At 39.1% G+C, this 18,114-nt stretch overlaps 2 protein-coding genes and 2 pseudogenes across 2 annotated transcripts in view; all 4 read left to right on the forward strand.

Moving 5' to 3' along the window:
- LOC132191725 (UPF0481 protein At3g47200-like) overlaps window positions 1-2,615 on the forward strand; it is a 4,938-nt gene extending 2,323 nt beyond the window's left edge. The window contains exon 2 of the mRNA XM_059606818.1: window positions 1,528-2,615. Within this exon, the coding sequence (XP_059462801.1) occupies window positions 1,528-2,615 (1,088 nt within the window). The remainder of the gene's footprint in view (window positions 1-1,527) is intronic.
- Window positions 2,616-5,890: 3,275 nt separating this feature from the next.
- Window positions 5,891-7,390, forward strand: LOC132191726 (UPF0481 protein At3g47200-like). The gene has a single exon (XM_059606820.1). It carries the CDS (start codon window positions 5,891-5,893, stop codon window positions 7,388-7,390), a length of 1,500 nt encoding a protein of 499 aa, XP_059462803.1.
- Window positions 7,391-12,186: 4,796 nt separating this feature from the next.
- On the forward strand, window positions 12,187-13,968 carry LOC132191727 (UPF0481 protein At3g47200-like; annotated as a pseudogene).
- A 2,515-nt stretch (window positions 13,969-16,483) lies between these two features.
- LOC132191728 (uncharacterized) lies at window positions 16,484-18,088 on the forward strand (annotated as a pseudogene).
- Window positions 18,089-18,114: the final 26 nt, after the last annotated feature.

Consider the following 18,114-nt stretch of genomic DNA (forward strand, 5'->3'; position numbering starts at 1 on the left):
TAAGAAACCGTTTAATAAAAAATTATCGGTTAATAACCGATAAGATCCAAAGCCGGACCGTTTTGACCGATACCCACCCTTGCTAACTCCTAGCGGTTTTAGCCATTAATCACTAATCACAACCGCCTTTTCACCCCTGTTTAGATGGATCCGGAATTGACCTAGTTGGACTGGTTTAGAACCCGATGACCCGGTTAGGACCGGTTTTGGATCGGGTTAGAGATGCCTTGGATGGATCCGGAATTGACAAGTGGGCCGGCTACATGGGCCAAAATGGCCAAAACCTATGGACCGTTGAAGATGGTCTGACCTGATTGAGATGATCCAGTTCTAATTGGTTGAATCGGGTTGAAAAGCTTGGATCCGAATGAAATATATATATATATATTTTCGGATCTGACACGTGGCAGAGGCTAGGGCTAATGTGGTGAGCTCTTTGAGGAACATGTGACAGCATGGTGAAGAAGAGAAGAGCCTCTGGCGCATGTGGTGCACATGCTAGGGCTGTGCCACATGGGGCGCGTGCGGTGCACGCGCCAAACCCTAGATAGGGTTTGATGTGCGTGAGGCACGTGGATCACACGCGCCAGAAGGTGGCTGGCACATGGACGAGCGTGGGAGGTGCGGCTGATGCGTGGACCATTGTGGGATGCGTGTGACTGACGTACAGATTCTTCTAGAGGCGCATGAGGGGACGTGGAAGCTTGGATGGCTGAGATCTCTTCGGATCTGGACTCGGAGGCGTCTGATCTGTTGTGTAGAGTGGAGCGTGTAGCTCTGTCATGGCTGTGGCGGCGCGTGGAGGTGCGGGCAGAAACTAGTGGAGGCGCATTGGTGGGCCATTGATGGCAAATCTTCCACAAATCTGTAGATTTGTGCCTCGCAAGTATGAATCTTGGATTAATTTTCTCAAATGAGGCTGCAATGAAGATGGAGAAGAGATTTTGAGCAAAAAATCGCTTGGTGGCGCACGGACGACCGAAAATGGGAGCTTGCCGGAGAGAGCACCGGAAAACGTCAAAGACGTTTATTGAAGGCCACAGAAAGTGGCATTGATACCATGTTAAATATATTGTTGAATATATTGTGGACAATCGAAGCTAACAATAGACTACATTGTATTGAGTCTAACATATATGAAGGACTACAGAGACCTCTATTTATAGAGAGGTTATGAGTGATAAGCAAGTAACCTAATAGACTAATTAAGGAAAGGTAAACCCAATAGATTTAGAATATGTAAAGAAATAAATAACCCTAACATAATGTTTTTAACAGTGTTCATCGACTATCTTTTCCTTGTAAACGTACATGATCAAGAATAAAATTAATTTATTTCTCCATATTCTTTCATTCTTCTCTCTCCATTTTCATTTTCCATTTATTTTTAAACTTGTTCATAGTATGAGAGCCATTGACTGACGCAAGTGTTTAATTCCCAATTAATAGTCTAATGGATTTCAATTTTTTATTTTCTTCCTGTTCTCGTATCATCTTTTTGTCTCTGATTTTTTGCAGATAAGACAGCTGAAAGTTTGTACGCCCAAATTGAGAAGAAAATCAGCAAACTGAAGGACTACTTCAATGAGGAGGTGACCGCCAAGAAGTATGACGACGAGAAACTCGCCGGGATGCTGTTCGTGGACGGGTGTGCTGTATTACAATTCATTTACTACCATGAAGCTGAAGAGAAATTCAAAGATAAGAAAATTAAAAACGATCAAGTGGCCTTTTGGAAACACGATTTGTTCTTGTTGGAGAATCAACTTCCTTATCAACTCCTCGAGGATTTGATGGAGTTGAGCGAGAAGAAAGAGACTTTGCAGGATTCGATGGATCGTTTCATTGAAAATCATGCAAATTGCAAGGATCCTAAAATGACCAGCAGCACAGAAAAGCCGGCCCATCTTCTTGATCGTCTGCGAACAAGACTCCTTTTCCTTGGTGATGAGGAAAAGAAAAGAAACAACAAAAGCAGTACTGAGAATATTGAAGGAGATTGGCAGTCGTATCGCAATGTGCAGGAACTCAGAGCAGCAGGAATCCAATTGAGTCCTAGTACAACTAATTCCTTGGCAGACGTATCTTTTTCCGACAAATCCATTAATGTCTACCCTGGATACCTTTATCTTCCTCAAATAACGGTGGATGATTCAATGGGGCCAAAGTTGTTGAACTTGGTAGCCTATGAGATGTGTCCAGATTTCGACAATGACTTCGGCATCACCTCGTACATATGCTTCGTCGATTCACTCATTGATCATCCCGAGGACGTGAAGGAGCTGAGGAAAGGGAAAATACTCCACAACCTCCTTGGCAGCGACAAAGAAGTGTCTCAACTCTTCAATGAAATAGCCACTGACTTGGTTCCTAATCCCGAAATATATGCCGATGTCAAAAAGCAGATTCAAAAGTGCTACAGCAGCAAGTGGAAGACCTGGATAGCTCAGTGCTACAACGACCATTTCAGCAGCCCCTGGACAATTGTGGGTTTCCTCGCCGCATTCTTAGCACTTGCTCTAACTATCCTCCAGACCTGGTACTCTGTCCGCGGCTCTCCCTCTGACTCCAAAGATCGCTCTTCCCCTGCCCCCAGAATTCCCAAAAGGTACTGAAAACATTTTTGCTTTTATCTTTCCAAGTGCATGCATCCACCTATATATATACCCAGATTCTTTACATCTCAGTTTGTTGTCCCCAAATAAAAGTAACCCCAGTAGATCTCTGCATGTACATCCAGGTCCATGGGGTTCCTTTTATTTCCTTTTGCTTTTGTGTTTGCGTGTAAAATAAGTCGGTGTGAATGCATCTTATACCTTTATTGATGTAATGTGTAGTTTAAATATGAATATTTCATATATATACTTATGATTTTAATTGCATGTGATGAAGTCTATTATTCAATATATACATCACTTGTAAGCAAACAATAAGATTATAAGTCCCCAAGAGATAGTTCAATCGGCTGGAGACCACGCCTTATGAAGCGGAGGTTACTAGTTCGAATCCCCCTCCCCTTCTTGTCTGAACATGTCAAAAAAAAAAAAAAAAAAGAAGACTATAACAAATTAAATATTATATTATTTAATAACTAGTACTCTTGGTGATCATTAAAGTAAAAACTTCTGGTTAATATTTTTGCATTCAGAATGCATGGAAATACACCATCATAAAAATTGTCTTCTACAAATTACTGTCACTTGGAAGGCATTTCACTAAAGAATTGCCACAATGTACCCCAACCAATTGGGTTGCATGCACCAACGTCCCAACACCTTGGTGCCCCTGCATTGCATATATAGGTTACGTCTTGAAGACCAAATGCACTCGCAACATACGATTTATTAGTAAACTAGCGCACACCGGCATTCTATCGATCACGATCACCTACAATCGGGGGTCCATTTGTAAAACATTTATGTAATTACGTGACAATTTTAATGGGATCTACTTATTCAAACAAGTGCTCAAATGGTAAGGAATCTCTTTGAATTGTGTGAGGCCTCCTACTTAGACATGCATGTGACCTTCATCTGGAACTTCTCACAATCCAACTTTATTACCAAATTGAGTCAAAAGAGAGGGTCTTTCGGATTTGAACAATCCACTAAGAAATTAAGTTCCTTGCCATTGCAAATCACACATATAATTGAGCAACCCTCATAGCTGCAAAAATATTAAGGTGATGATAAGGTGCTTAATTGACTATTAGTTTATGATCATATCCCGAGACAGTGTGTAATGGTTTGTTGCAACATAGATAACACCTCAATTTGGTCAATCTCATCGTATAATGAATGATAACATGAGGTAATGTATTTAAGGGAATATATACTAATTACCGGCTCAAGCCTCAAATTGATACTCCTTTTTTGTGACATTTCATCCTTAATTTCAAACTACCAATTAGCCTCTCCATAAAATATTCATCTTCAAATGAACGAAAAAATTGCAACAAACAGTATTGAGAGGGTAATCAAACCATATCCTCATGGTTTCAAGGCTTGAGCCCTAAGGAACCATTGCCTCAAGGCTTAAGGCTGGGGCGAAGGAGGTGGTTTCATCACCCTTTAAAATGTTCTGGGATGGTCAAACCATTTTCAAATCTAAGGGGGATGACCCAACCATCCATTCAACCTAGCTAGCTAGAGGAAGTAGTTTGACCACCTCTCTCAACTCCTCTTTTTATTTATTTATTATTTGTCCATCAAATACCTAAGGGGGTGTTTCAACAACGTCCCTCAACTCCTCTCTTTTTCTTCTTCTACTTTTTTTTTTACTTGTCATGGGCTTCTGCTAGGCCCATGACAGGCCCTAATTCACCAATTTGGACCCACCCTGGATAGGCTTATGGAAGGCATTAATTGTGTGAATTAGGGCCTTCCTTCCTGTACCAGGCTTATGGGGAGCCCTATAATTCACAATTAGGGCTTCCCTTGGCCATACCTATGGCAGGCTCTTGATGGCCCGACCTTAATATAATTAATATTTAATCATGATATTAATATAATATATTTATATTTATATTATTGATAAATATTATAATTATCATGATTACTATAAATAATTAAAAATAGTATAAAATAATAATAATTTCAAATTTCCAAGTAATATTACTAATAATTATAATGATTAGCTGAAACTCCATGTTTCAGCCAATCACTTGTTTAAGATTGCATTAAAGAATTCTAAAAGTATTTTTTAGTATATAAAAAACAGGACAAAGCAAAAATAGGTCATTTTGGTAAAAAAAACTAACAAAAAAAATATCTTTTTTTTAAAAAAAATTTGCTCTAAAAAGGCTAAAATACACTTTTGAAAAAAAATAAAAAAATAAAAAAACTTGAAATTGAAGCTTTTTCTAAAAAACTATTTTCTAATATGAAAGCTTCTATTTCTCAACACAAACCCAAACATACTCTAAAAAGTACTTTTAGTATATCAAATTTGTGCCAAGCAAAAATGTGTCTATTTGGTAAATGTTTTTTTTTTTTTACTTTTTCTCTTAAAAAGTTCAAAACTATATTTGGGGAAAAGCTTGGAAGTGATTTTTTTTAAAAAAAATGCGTATTAATTAATTTCTTGTACGTGTATCACATTTAACTCCAATTGTGTGAAGAATGAAAGGCATATTTATCTGTTTGCCTTTTTTCAGGAAAAGAAAAGCACATCAACAAAGTGTATTTCTAAAACAGTTTTTAGAAGATCTGCTCCCTCCTCTCCCATTCTTTTTCTACTCCCTGCTCCTACCCTCTCCCTCCCCTTCTGGTTTTTTTCTTTTTTACATCTAGTCTGCTCAAAGCAGATATGTTCTTTAACTGTATTTGTACCTGAGTTATCGGAAGATTGAAGTCATAGATAGCACCTGATTATAAGAATTTTTGTTTCTATCTATAACTTTATAACCTCATAGCATGTGGCTATGATTTTTGCAGAACTTTATACTTTATGCTGTAAGAGCTCTTTGCTCTGCTTTGTAAGAGCTTTAAGCTCGTGATCTTTAATCAATGAAATTCTCAATTTCCGCTAAGAAAAAAAAAAGTGTATTTCTAGGATGGAAAAGCACGCATTTATACAAAAATATGCTTTATACTTGGCTTCACACAGTAATAAAATAATAAACGAAGCACATGCTGTTAGTTTTATCGAGCAATAAAAAGTTTATTCCAGACTTGTTGTGTTAGCTAGGGAATAAGCTTCATGTGTATCACATAAATAGTTCTTTTTGTTTGATTCCTGACTTAGCATATGAATGTAGTTCAAAGATCCTGAATAGTGAATTCCTCAGAGCTACAGTTTCCATGTCTCTGCATATATAAAGTTTACTACTTGAACAATTATGTTTTCATAACAATATATATAGTAAACCCCTTTGTGGTGCACACTCGCCATGGCCGGAAGAGAGCATGTTATATCTGTGGAGGAGTTGCTGTCCAGGAAGGTTAATGTCGTTAGAACAGAATGTGGTCAAACAAATAGCAGAGGCAATGATGCTGATCAGGAGACACAAAGGTCGAATGACAGTACCAGGAAGCAGAGGTTGGAGCAATTAGAGAAGGCTGGAGGAGACAATGTTGTACCAAATCAAGCTGAAACAAATATATCAAAGATACAAAAGGTCACGTTTTTGCTGCGAGAACACAAAAATGTGGCCAAGTATTTTGAGCCAAGGGTGGTGCCGCTGGGTCCAATCCATCACGGTAAGCCAAAGTACCAGAAAGCAGAGGAGTACAAGCTTAGATTGGCAAACGCGTTCGTGAAGGAGAGTGGCGAGGGTAAGACAGCTGAAAGTTTGTACGCCGAAATTGAGAAGAAAATCAAGCAACTGAGGGAGTACTTCGATGAGGAGGTGACCGACAAGTATGACGACAAGGACCTCGCTTGGATGCTGTTTGTGGACGGGTGTGCTGTATTACAATTCATACAGTGTGCAGTTAAAGACAAATTCCAAGATATGAAAATTAAGAACGATCAAGCGGTGTTTGGGCAACAGGATTTGTTCTTGTTGGAGAATCAACTTCCTTATCAACTCCTCAAGGATTTGATGAAGTTGAGCGAGAAGAAAGAGACTTTGAAGCAGTCGATCAACAGTTTCATTGATATTCAATATGCTACGACAACGCAGACTGCTGCAAATTGCAAGGACAAACAAAAGCCTGCCCATCTACTCGATCGTCTGCGAACAAGACTCCTTGGCAATCGCGAAAGTCCTCGCATCACGGCTGAAAAGAGAAACAAAAGTAAGAGTACTGGAGGAGGCCAAGGAGGGCAGGATTCGCAGTCGTTTCGCAACGTGCAGGAACTTAGAGTAGCAGGAATCCAATTGAAGCCCAGTACAAGTGGTTCCTTGACACACGTATCTTTTTCCGACCGATCCACTTTCTACCCTGGATACCTTTCTCTTCGTCAAATAATAGTGGATGACTCAACAGGGCCAAAGTTGTTGAACTTGGCAGCCTATGAGATGTGTCCAGATTTCGACAATGACTTCGGCGTCACCTCTTACATATGCTTCCTTGATTCACTCATTGATCATCCCGACGACGTGAAGGAGCTGAGGAAAGCGCAAATACTCCACAACCTCCTTGGTAGCGACAAAGAAGTGGCAAAACTCTTCAATGACATAGCCACTGACTTGGTGCCTAATCCCGAAACATATTCCAAGGTCAAACAGCAGATTCAGAAGTGCTACGACAACAAGTGGAAGACCTGGATAGCTCAGGCCATTCACGACCATTTCAGCAGCCCCTGGACATTCGTGGGTTTCCTTGCTGCATTAGTAGCACTTGGTCTAACAGCCATCCAGACTGTGTACACGGTCCGGGGCTCTCCCTCTGACTCCAGAGATCACTCTCCCCCTGCACCCAGAATTCCCAAAAGGTACTACTGAAAACCTGTTTGCGTTTATCTTTCCAAGTGCATGCATCCACCGTATTGTAAGCCTATATATATGCCCATATATATTCTATGCATCTCAGTTTGTTGTCCCCAAATAAAAGTACACCCCAGTAGGTCTGCATGTACATCCAGGTCCATGGGGTTCCATTTATTTCCTTTTGCTTTACTGTTTGTATGTAAAATAAGTCGGAGTGAATGTATCTTAATACTATTGATGTAATGTTTATGGGATAAACATGATCAACATTGTTAACTGTGTCGTCCGTAGTTAAGTTTAAATATGAATATTTCATGCAATGTGTTGATGCAATTTTTGGTCCGAAGTGTTGCTAGTCGGCGATTCTTCTTCATGGTTGAGCTCTGAGTTGAATTCCTACACGTAGATAGAATTCTTGCAAAATAAGAATATGGTTAGAAGGTTTTCAGTTGGAGCTGAAGACTCTTCGATGCCTAAGTTAATGTCTCGTATATGGGTAAAAATATATAATGGAAATATGCCTCTAACTCCCAGTAATTAGTGTGTGCAAAATGAGGTATGTGAAAGAGAGAAGAGCGAGGGAGAAAGAAGAGTCTCTTAGAGAAAAGGAGACGTGGGAGAGAGAAGAGAGGCCTGGAGAAAGGGATACCTTTCTCATTTTATAAGCCAATTTAATTAACACGTGTCAGCATATGAATGTGCAATAGCAAAATGGTAAATAATATAAATAGGTGGGCATATTTTCTCCTAAACACAATGTATATTTATAATTAATGCTCCATAAAATATTTTTGGTTGAAAAATGTTTTGAGGGAAAACATTTTCTTGAAAAATGATTTCCTTAAAAATATTTTTTGGTGTTTGGCGAGTACAAAAATCACAATTATATATATATATATAAACACACACACACACACACACATTCAATCATATTAAACTTTAAATTACGATAATGTTCCGACCTGGTCCCAACGAATTCCCAGTGGTGGTCCGGTTGCGTTCTGTTGAGTCCCGACTAGGTTCCGATAGTGGCTCGGTGTCCCAACCAAGTCTCGGTGGTGTACGTCCTGACCAGGTCTCGGTGAAGTCTGAGCAATGATCCGACGAGTACGTACCAATTAGGTCTCGACCGGGTCCTAGTCGTGTCCCAACAATGGCCCCACCAAGTACCGGTCGAGTCCCTACGAAGTCCGGGCAATAACTCTGCGGGGTCCCGGTGAAGTCGTGGCAGGGTCCCGATAATGTCTCAGTTGGTATGTTGCTTTGAGAATGAGATGTTCAAATTAAGAAAATGATTTATAGTTTTAAAAAAATGGAAACCATTTTCTAGAAATTAAAGAGGTTTTTTGGGTCAAACGGAAATATTTTCCGTCACACCAATACTCAAAAATACAGAAAATATTTTCTAGAAATTAATCATTACGCCGAAACAAATGGAGCCTATGTTTTGCAATTTAAACAAATCACGATAGACATTTGCAAATGGTTGAATTTTTTTTTCTTGAGTTATCATGACACATGAAAAGTGTTAACCCATATCTGTATTACCTTAAATTGATTAATCGAAGTTATAATGAAAGTTCTCTAAAATTACCCAGTTTTACTTATGAAGACCTTAAGAATGTTGAGTCAAAATCCCTAAGTGTGGTGTATTGATTTTAATTGTATGTGATGAAGTCTATAATTGGATACATCACGTGTAAGTAACTAGCAAAACAACAAGATTATAACAGATTAACTATTGTATGATCGATTAATGACTTGTCTTGGTGATCATTAAAGTAAAAACTTGTGGTTAATAATTTTGCATTCAGAATATGCTTTGAAATTCACTATCATAAAAATTGTCTTCTACAAATTATTGTCACTTGAAGGCATTTCACTAATTTGTAAAGACTCTCACGGAAGAAAAACAGAATTAAGAGTGTGCGATAATGGCAAGATTGGCTCATTCCTGCAATGATGATTTCCTCCTTATATTCATCGTGGATCCCTAGCTTCCTGATGTATTTTAACAGCTGGTTCGAGTCATCAGGCAGTGGGAATTCCACTCGGCTTCCACGGATACTCTGGCCGCCGGTGACAGCTAACGGGAGTTTATAAGAGGTTTTTAGTCATGTTTTATTTAATTGGGTTGGACCAACGTACATCCATAGGTTACTTCTTGAAGACCACACTTGCAACATACGATTTATTGGTAAACGAGCGCACACCGGCATTTTATCGATAGGAATCTCCTGCAATTAGCTGTCCGGTCGTAAAAAATTTCTGTAACTAGGAAAGTGTTTTAACGGGATTTATTTATTCAAACGTATGTACAAGATTTTTATGCACGTTTAAATATGAAAATTTTGTAAAAGAAAATGCTAAAAATTATACATTTATTTTGTTATTGTTTTATTTTGTAAATATGGACAATTGAGAGAGCGGCTGAACAACTCCCAAATGACTAAGAGTGGTTCGGACACCCGCTTACTCGTTCGTGATGGGACACATTTTAACCATTGTTCTACATGCTTCACTAGTATGTGTAAGCAGTGCAATAAACAAATTTTACTTCGATGCGTATCAAATAATCCCTCGTACGTGTATCACGTTTAATTCCAATTGTCTGAACTAGAACGAAAGGCATAATTATCTTTTTACCCTTTTCAGGAAAAGATGACCTCAACAAAAAATGCATTCCTTGGATGGAACCATTAACCACATGCAGCACGCATTTTTACAGAAGTATCCTCGATACTTGGCTTCACACAGTGATAAAATCATAAACTAGGAACATTTTATCAGACCAAAAAAAAAAAAAAAGGAGGTTAATTTATACCATTCTTGCTGTGTTAGGGAATATATACTCTTTCACGTGTGTCGCATATATATAGTACTTCTTTTTGTTTGAACCACGATTCATCATGTTACATGTTTTCTCCTTAATTTCTTTAGAAAAAGATGATGATTGATAGGTTGGAAATTGGAATCATAGCATAAGTAACATTCACAAAAGTATGTATGGCAATACCCGGCTTGGGATCGGCTGCAATTGACAGGGCACAAACCGAGTTAATTTGTCTGAATAAATGTTTAAATATTTTAAGACTTGTTTAAACAAATAGACTCCATCAAGATTCTCTCTTAATTTACTATTAGGAGTAGATTCGGGTAGTCTATGCAATACCCAACTTGCCATGGGCAACCGATAGTTTATTGGGAAAAGTGTACCAAATTTCAAAGATAAATGCTAGGAGTACTAATTCTTTTACTAACATATAGGTACTAACATGATGTGGATCGCTTATTCATTGGAGATAATTAAAACAATTAATAAAGAAAAATGCTACCTATATCCATAAATAAGTTTCACATCATATTAGTGCTTATATGTTAATAAAAAAGTTAGGGGAAACTTTAGTTTGCCCCCTCTGAACTTTCAGCCGATTTGACAAAATCCCCCTCAACTTTCAAATCTCTTACTTTGCACCCCTGAACTTTGATTTGCTCTCACTTTGGATCCCTCTATTAGTTTTCAACGTTAAAGTCAAACAGTTTGACTTTTTATGCCTATTATACATTTACCCCAAAACTACACCGTTTTAGGCTCCAAAACTACAACACCCACCCAACCCAAAACGACATTGTTTTAGGCATTAAAATTATTTTAAAGAAAAAATCGGGGTAGCTCTAGCCACCCCCCTGGCCAAAATGGGGTGGCCAGACCACCTCATTTTCGGCCAAGGGGGTGGCTGGAGCCACCCCCATGGTCGGTCTGGGGGTGGTCAAACCACCCCCAGGCCCTTAAGTGGTCACCACCTAAAGCCAAAAATAAAATAAAAGGAGATCGGTGTTTTGGGGGGTGGAGCCAAGACTGGGGTGGTTCATTACCTACTGTTTGGTATGATTGTAAACCACCTCCTAGCCCTTGGTGGTGGTCCGGCCACCCCCAAAAGGCAAAAATAAATAAATAAATAAAGGGATCGGGTGTTTTAGGGATAGTCGGACCACCCTGAAGGGCCTGGGGGTGGTTCGGCCACCTCTATATCGGTCGTATGGGGTGGCCGAAACCACTTTCCGGCCACCCCCAAAACGCCCGATCCCTTTTTTTCTTTTTCTTTTTCTTTTTCTTTTTTTGGGGGTGGCCGAACCACCCCCTTGGCCATGGGGGTGGTTCCTCCACCCCCATACCAGCCATGTCCAGCCACCCCCTCTATTTATTTATTTTTTTTAATATATATATAATTTTGTCTAGCCCAAAACGGCGTCTTTTTGGGCTAGAGGTGGGTGTTGTAGTTGTGGACAATTTCGAAATTTCAACTGGTTGATTGAAGGTATAATGGGCGTAAAAAGTCAAACGGTTTGAGTTTAACGTTGAAAACTAACCGAAGGGTCTAAAGTGAGAGCAAATCAAAGTTTAAGGGTCCAAAGTGAAAGATTTGAAAATTCAGAGGTCCTTTGTCAAATTAATAGGAAGTTCAAAGAGACAAACTGAAGTTTCTCTAAAAAGTTAATACTCCTAGCATTTCTCTAAAATGTATACATTAATGCCGAAGCGTGCTTTAGAAAAAAGGTGAAAAAATAGTTTCTCCTGCTCATCCATGGTACGACTTCATCAAACTCGAGTCAAAAAACAAGTTAGATACTTAGCAAAACTGTGTAACGCATTTGATTCCTGAAATGGAGTATGAATATAGTTCAAAGATCCTAAAATATTCCTCAAGGTACAGTTTCCATGTCTGCTTATATGAATCAAGTTTACTACTTGAACAATAATGTCATCATTAATAACAATATAGTAAACCTGTTTGTGATGCATACTCGCCATGGCTGGATTAATGAAGCATGTTATATCTGTGGACGAGTTGCCTTCGAGGAAGGCTAATGTTGGTGAAAGAAGCAGAGGCAATGACACTGATGAGGAGACACAAAGGTCGAGAATTGAAGTCCAAGTGATAGAGAAAGACAGTCCCAGCAGGCAGCAGTGGCTGGCTGAATTAGAGAAGGCAGGAGATGAAGCTGCTGATCAAAAAACTGGACCAAAGATACAAAAGGTTCCGTTCTTGCTGCGAGATCACAAAGATGCGGCCAAGTATTTTGAGCCAAGGGTGGTGTCGCTCGGTCCTATCCATCACGGTAAGCCAAAGTACCGGAAAGCAGAGAAGTACAAGCTTGTATTGGCAAACAAGTTCGTGAAGGAGAGTGGCAAGGGTAATGTAGAATATATTTCCATATAATTTTTGTGATTTGATTACGTTATTTACAATATTGTATTCATCTACTATCTTTTCCTTGTAAACGTCATCAAGAATAAAATTAATTTATGTCTCCATATTCTTTCATTCTTCTCTCTCCACTTTCATTTTCCATTTATTTCTAAACTTGTTCATAGTATGCATGACTGCATGAGAGCCATTGACCGACGCAAGTGTTTAATTCCCAATTAATTGTCTTATGGATTTCAATTTTTTATTTTCTTCCTGTTCTCGTCTCATCGTTTTGTCTCTGATTTTTTGCAGATAAGACAGCTGAAAGTTTGTACGCCCAAATTGAGAAGAAAATCAGCAAACTGAAGGAGTACTTCAATGAGGAGGTGACCGCCAACAAGTATGACGACGAGAAACTCGCCAGGATGCTGTTCGTGGACGGGTGTGCAGTATTACAATTCATTTACTACCATGAAGCTGAAAAGAAATTCAAAGATGAGAAAATTAAAAACGATCAAGTGGCCTTTTGGAAACACGATTTGTTCTTGTTGGAGAATCAACTTCCTTATCAATTCCTCGAGGATTTGATGGAGTTGGGTTTGATGGAGTTGAGCGAGAAGGAAGAGACCTTGAAGAAGTCGATCGACAATTTCATTGAAAATCATGCAAATTGCGAGGATCGTAAAAAGATCTGCAGCACAGAAAAGCCTGCCCATCTTCTCGATCGTCTGCGAACAAGACTCCTTTTCCTTGGTGATGAGGAAAAGAAAAGAAACAACAAAAGCAGTACTGAGAATACTGAAGGATTGGCCCATCTTCTCCATCGCTTGCGAACAAGACTCCTGTACAACTAACTCCTTGGCAGACATATCTTTTTCCGACAAATCCATTAATGTCTACCCTGGATACCTTTCTCTTCCTCCAATAATAGTGGATGACTCAATGGGGCCAAAGTTGTTGAACTTGGTAGCCTATGAGATGTGTCCAAATTTCGACAATGACTTCGGCATCACCTCGTACATATGCTTCCTCGATTCACTCATTGATCATCCCGAGGACGTGAAGGAGCTGAGGAAAGCGCACATACTCCACAACCTCCTTGGCAGCGACAAAGAAGTGTCTCAACTCTTCAATGAAATAGCCACTGACTTGGTTCCTAATCCCGAAATATATTCCTTCGTCAAAAAGCAGATTCAAAAGTGCTACGACAGCAAGTGGAAGACCTGGATAGCTCAGTGCTACAACGACCATTTCAGCAGTCCCTGGACAATTGTGGGTTTCCTCGCCGCATTCTTAGCACTTGCTCTAACTGTCCTCCAGACTTGGTACTCTGTCCGTGGCTCTCCCTCTGACTCCAAAGATCGCTCTTCCTCTGCCCCCACAATTCCCAAAAGGTACTGAAAACATTTTTGCTTTTATCTTTCCAAGTACATGCATCCACCTATATATATATCCAGATTCTTTGCATCTCAGTTTGTTGTCCCCAAATAAAAGTAACCCCAGTAGATCTGCATGTACATCCAGGTCCATGGGATTCCATTTATTTCCTTTTGCTTTTGTGTTTGCGTGTAAAATAAGTCGGTGTGAATGCATCTTATACCTTTATTGATGTAATGTGTAGTTTAAATATGAATATTTGATATATATACTTATGATTTTAATTGCATGTGATGAAGTCTATGATTCAATATATACATCACTTGTAAGCAAACAACAAGACTATAACATATTAACTACTATATATATGATTGAATAACTAGTACTCTTGGTGATCATTAAAGTAAAAACTTCTGGTTAATATTTTTGCATTCAGAATGCATGGAAATACACCATCATAAAAATTGTCTTCTACAAATTACTGTCACTTGGAAGGCATTTCACTAAAGAATTGCCACAATGTACCCCAACCAATTGGGTTGCATGCACTAACGTCCCAACACCTTGGTGCCCCTGCATCGCATATATAGGTTACGTCTTGAAGACCACATGCACTCGCAACATACGATTTATTAGTAAACTAGCGCACACCGGCATTCTATCGATCACGATCATCTACAATTGGGTGTCCATTTGTAAAACATTTATGTAATTACGTGACAATTTTAATGGGATCTACTTATTCAAATAAGTGCTCAAATGGTAAGGAATCTCTTTTAATTGTGAGAGGCCTCCTAGTTAGACATGTGACCTTCATCTTCATCTGGAACTTCTCACAATCCAACTCTATCACCAAATTGAGTCAAAAGAGAGGGTCTCTTGGATTTGAACAATCCACTAAGAAATTAAGTTCCTTGCCATTGCAAATCACACATATAATTGAGCAACCCTCATAGCTGCAAAAATATTAAGGTGATGACAAGGTGCTTAATTGACTATCAGTCGATAATCATATCATGGGACAGTGTGCAATGGTTTGTAGTGTGTAATGGTCAATCTCATCGTATAATGAATGATAACATGAGGTAATGTTTTGAAGGGAATATATACTAATTACCGGCTCAAGCCTCAAATTGATACTCCTTTTTTGTGACATTTCATTCTTAATTTCAAACTACCAATTAGCCTCTCCATAAAATATCCATCTTCAAATGAACGAAAAAATTGCAACAAACGGTAAACCATATTCTCATGGTTTCAAGGCTTGAGCCCTAAAAGCTGGCCCCTTTTCTCTAGGTTTTCTTTCTTTTCTCTCTAGCGCCGTCAGAGAGCAAGAAAGGAAAAAGCCTGAGGAGGAGGGAAGAACAAGTTCTTCCCTCCTCTCCTCCCCTCTTCTATCCCTATTTCCTCTCTCACCATGCTGCTTCCCCTCTTTTCTCCGGTTATTTCCACCTCTTTTGAGGTCTTATCCATCGCCTTGTGCGATTTATCCAATCTCATCCGAAAATCACAACTTCAGCCTAACCTCCGACGCTCCACCATGTTTCAGCCAATCACTTGTTTAAGATTGCATTAAGGAGCTCTAAAAGTATTTTTAATATATAAAAAACAAGGCAAATAAAAAATAAGACATTTTGGTAAAAAAAAAAAACTAACAAATAAACAAAAAATATTTTTTAATTTTTTTTCCTCTAAAAAGGCTAAAACTCACTTTTGAGAAATATATATATATATATACACACACACGAAGCTTTTTCTAAAACACTATTTTCTAATATGAAAGCTTCTATTTCTTGACACAAACCCAAACATACCCTAAAAAGTACTTTTAATATATAAAATTTATGCCAAGCAAAAATGAGTCTATTTGGTAAATGTTTTTTTTTTTTTTTTTTTTTTTGGACTTTTTACTCTTAAAAAGTTCAAAACTATATTTTGGGAAAAGCTTGAAAATGATTATTATTATTATTATTATTTTCAGAAGCTCATTCTTTTTTGCTTTAAGTTTTTTATAAGCAAAAACTCTATTTTCCAATGTAATTCCAAATAGGCGGTGGATCCAACAAATTTTACATCAATGCCGATGCGTATCGATTAATCTCTTGTAGGTGTATCACGTTTAAATCCAATTGTGTGAAGAACGAAAGGCATAATTATCATTTTGGCTTTTTCAGGAAAAGAAAAGCACCTCAACGTACAAAGTGTATTTCTAGGCTGGAAAAGCACGCATTTTTACAAAAATATGCTTTATACTTGGCTTCCCACGATGATAAAATAATAAACGAAGCAAAGTTAGTTTTATCGAGGAATAAAAAGTTCATACCAGACTTGTTCTGTTAGGGAATAGCCTTCATGTGTATCACATTTATAGTTCTTTTTGTTTGATTCCTGACTTGGTATATGAATGTAGTTAATTCGAAGATCCTAAATTCCTCAGAGCGACAGTTTCCATGCATGTCTCTGCATATATAAAGTTTACTACTTGAACAATAATGTTTTCATAACCATATATATATAGTAAACCCCTTTGTGGTGCGTACTCGCCATCTCCGGAAGAGATCAGCATGTTATATCTGTGGAGGAGTTGCTTTCGAGGAAGGCTAATGTCGTTAGAGCAGAAGCTGGTGAAATAAATAGCAGAGGCAATGACGCTGCCCAAGTGACAGAGAATGACAGTACCACGAAGCAGAGGTTGGAGCAATTAGACAATGTCGTTCCAAATGAAGCTGAAAAAACTGGACCAAAGATACAAAAGGCCACGTTTTTGCTGCGAGAACGCGAAAATGTGGCCAAGTATTTTGAGCCAAGGGCGGTGTCGCTCGGTCCTATCCATCACGGTGAGTCAAATTACCAGAAAGCAGAGGAGTACAAGCTTAGATTGGCAAACAAGTTCGTCAAGGAAAGTGGTAAGACAGCTGAAAGCTTGTACGCCGAAATTAAGAAGAAAATCAAGCAACTGAGGGAGTACTTCGAGGAGGAGGTGACCAAAAAGTATGACGACAAGGACCTCGCCTGGATGCTGTTCGTGGACGGGTGTGCTGTATTACAATTCATGCACTCTGCAGTTGAAGAGAAATTCAAAGAAGTGAAAATTAAAAACGATCAACCTGTGTTTGGGCAACAGGATTTGTTCTTGTTGGAGAATCAACTTCCTTATCAACTCCTCGAGGATTTGATGGAGTTGAGCGACAAGAAAGATATTTTGCACAAGTCGATCGACCGTTTCATTGAAAATCGTGCAAATTGCAAGGCTCCTAAAATGACCAGCAGCACAGAAAAGCCGGCCCATCTTCTTCATCGTCTGCGAACAATACTCCTTTTCCAGGAAAAGAAAAGCGACAACAAAAGTAGAACTGAGGAAAAGAAAAGCGACAACGAAAGTAGTACTGAGGAAAAGAAAAGAGACAACAAAAGCAGTACTGAGAATACTGAAGGAGATTAATTGGCAGTCGTATCGCAATGTGCAGGAACTCAGAGCAGCAGGAATCCAATTGAAGCCTAGTAAAACTAATTGCTTGACAGACGTATCTTTTTCCGACAAATCCATTGTCTACCCTGGATACCTTTCTCTTCCTCCAATAACAGTGGATGACTCAACGGGGCCCATGTTCTTGAACTTGATAGCCTATGAGATGTGTCCAGATTTCGGGAATGTCTTCGGCGTCACCTCTTACATATCCTTCCTTGATTCACTCATTGATCATTCCGACGACGTGAAGGAGTTGAGGAAAGCGCAAGTACTCCACAACCTCCTTGGTAGCGACAAAGAAGTGGCAAAACTCTTCAATAAAATAGCCACTGACTTGGTGCCTAATCCCAAAACATATGCCCATGTCAAAGAGCAGATTCAGAAGTGCTACAAGAACAAGGTGAAGACCTAGATAGCTGAGGTCATTCACAACCATTTCAGTAGCCCCTGGGCAATCGTGGGTTTCCTCGCCGAATTTGTAGCACTTGTTCTAACTGCCCTTTCAGACTGTGTACACGGTCCGCGGCTCTCGCTCTGACTCCGGAGATCACTCTCCCCCTCCCCCCAGATTTCCCGGAAGCTACTGAAAACCTGTTCGCGTTTATCTTTCCAAGTGCATGCATCCACCGTATTGTAAGCCTATATATATGCCCATATTCTATGCATCTCAGTTTGTTGTCCCCAAATAAAAGTACCCCCCC

Source organism: Corylus avellana, chromosome ca9, assembly GCF_901000735.1.
Source record: "Corylus avellana chromosome ca9, CavTom2PMs-1.0".
NCBI lineage: Eukaryota > Viridiplantae > Streptophyta > Magnoliopsida > Fagales > Betulaceae > Corylus > Corylus avellana.

Coding starts and splice junctions, on each gene's coding strand:
- LOC132191726 (XM_059606820.1), top strand. CDS start 5,891: ATGGCCGGAAGAGAGCATGTTATATCTGTGGAGGAGTTGCTGTCCAGG.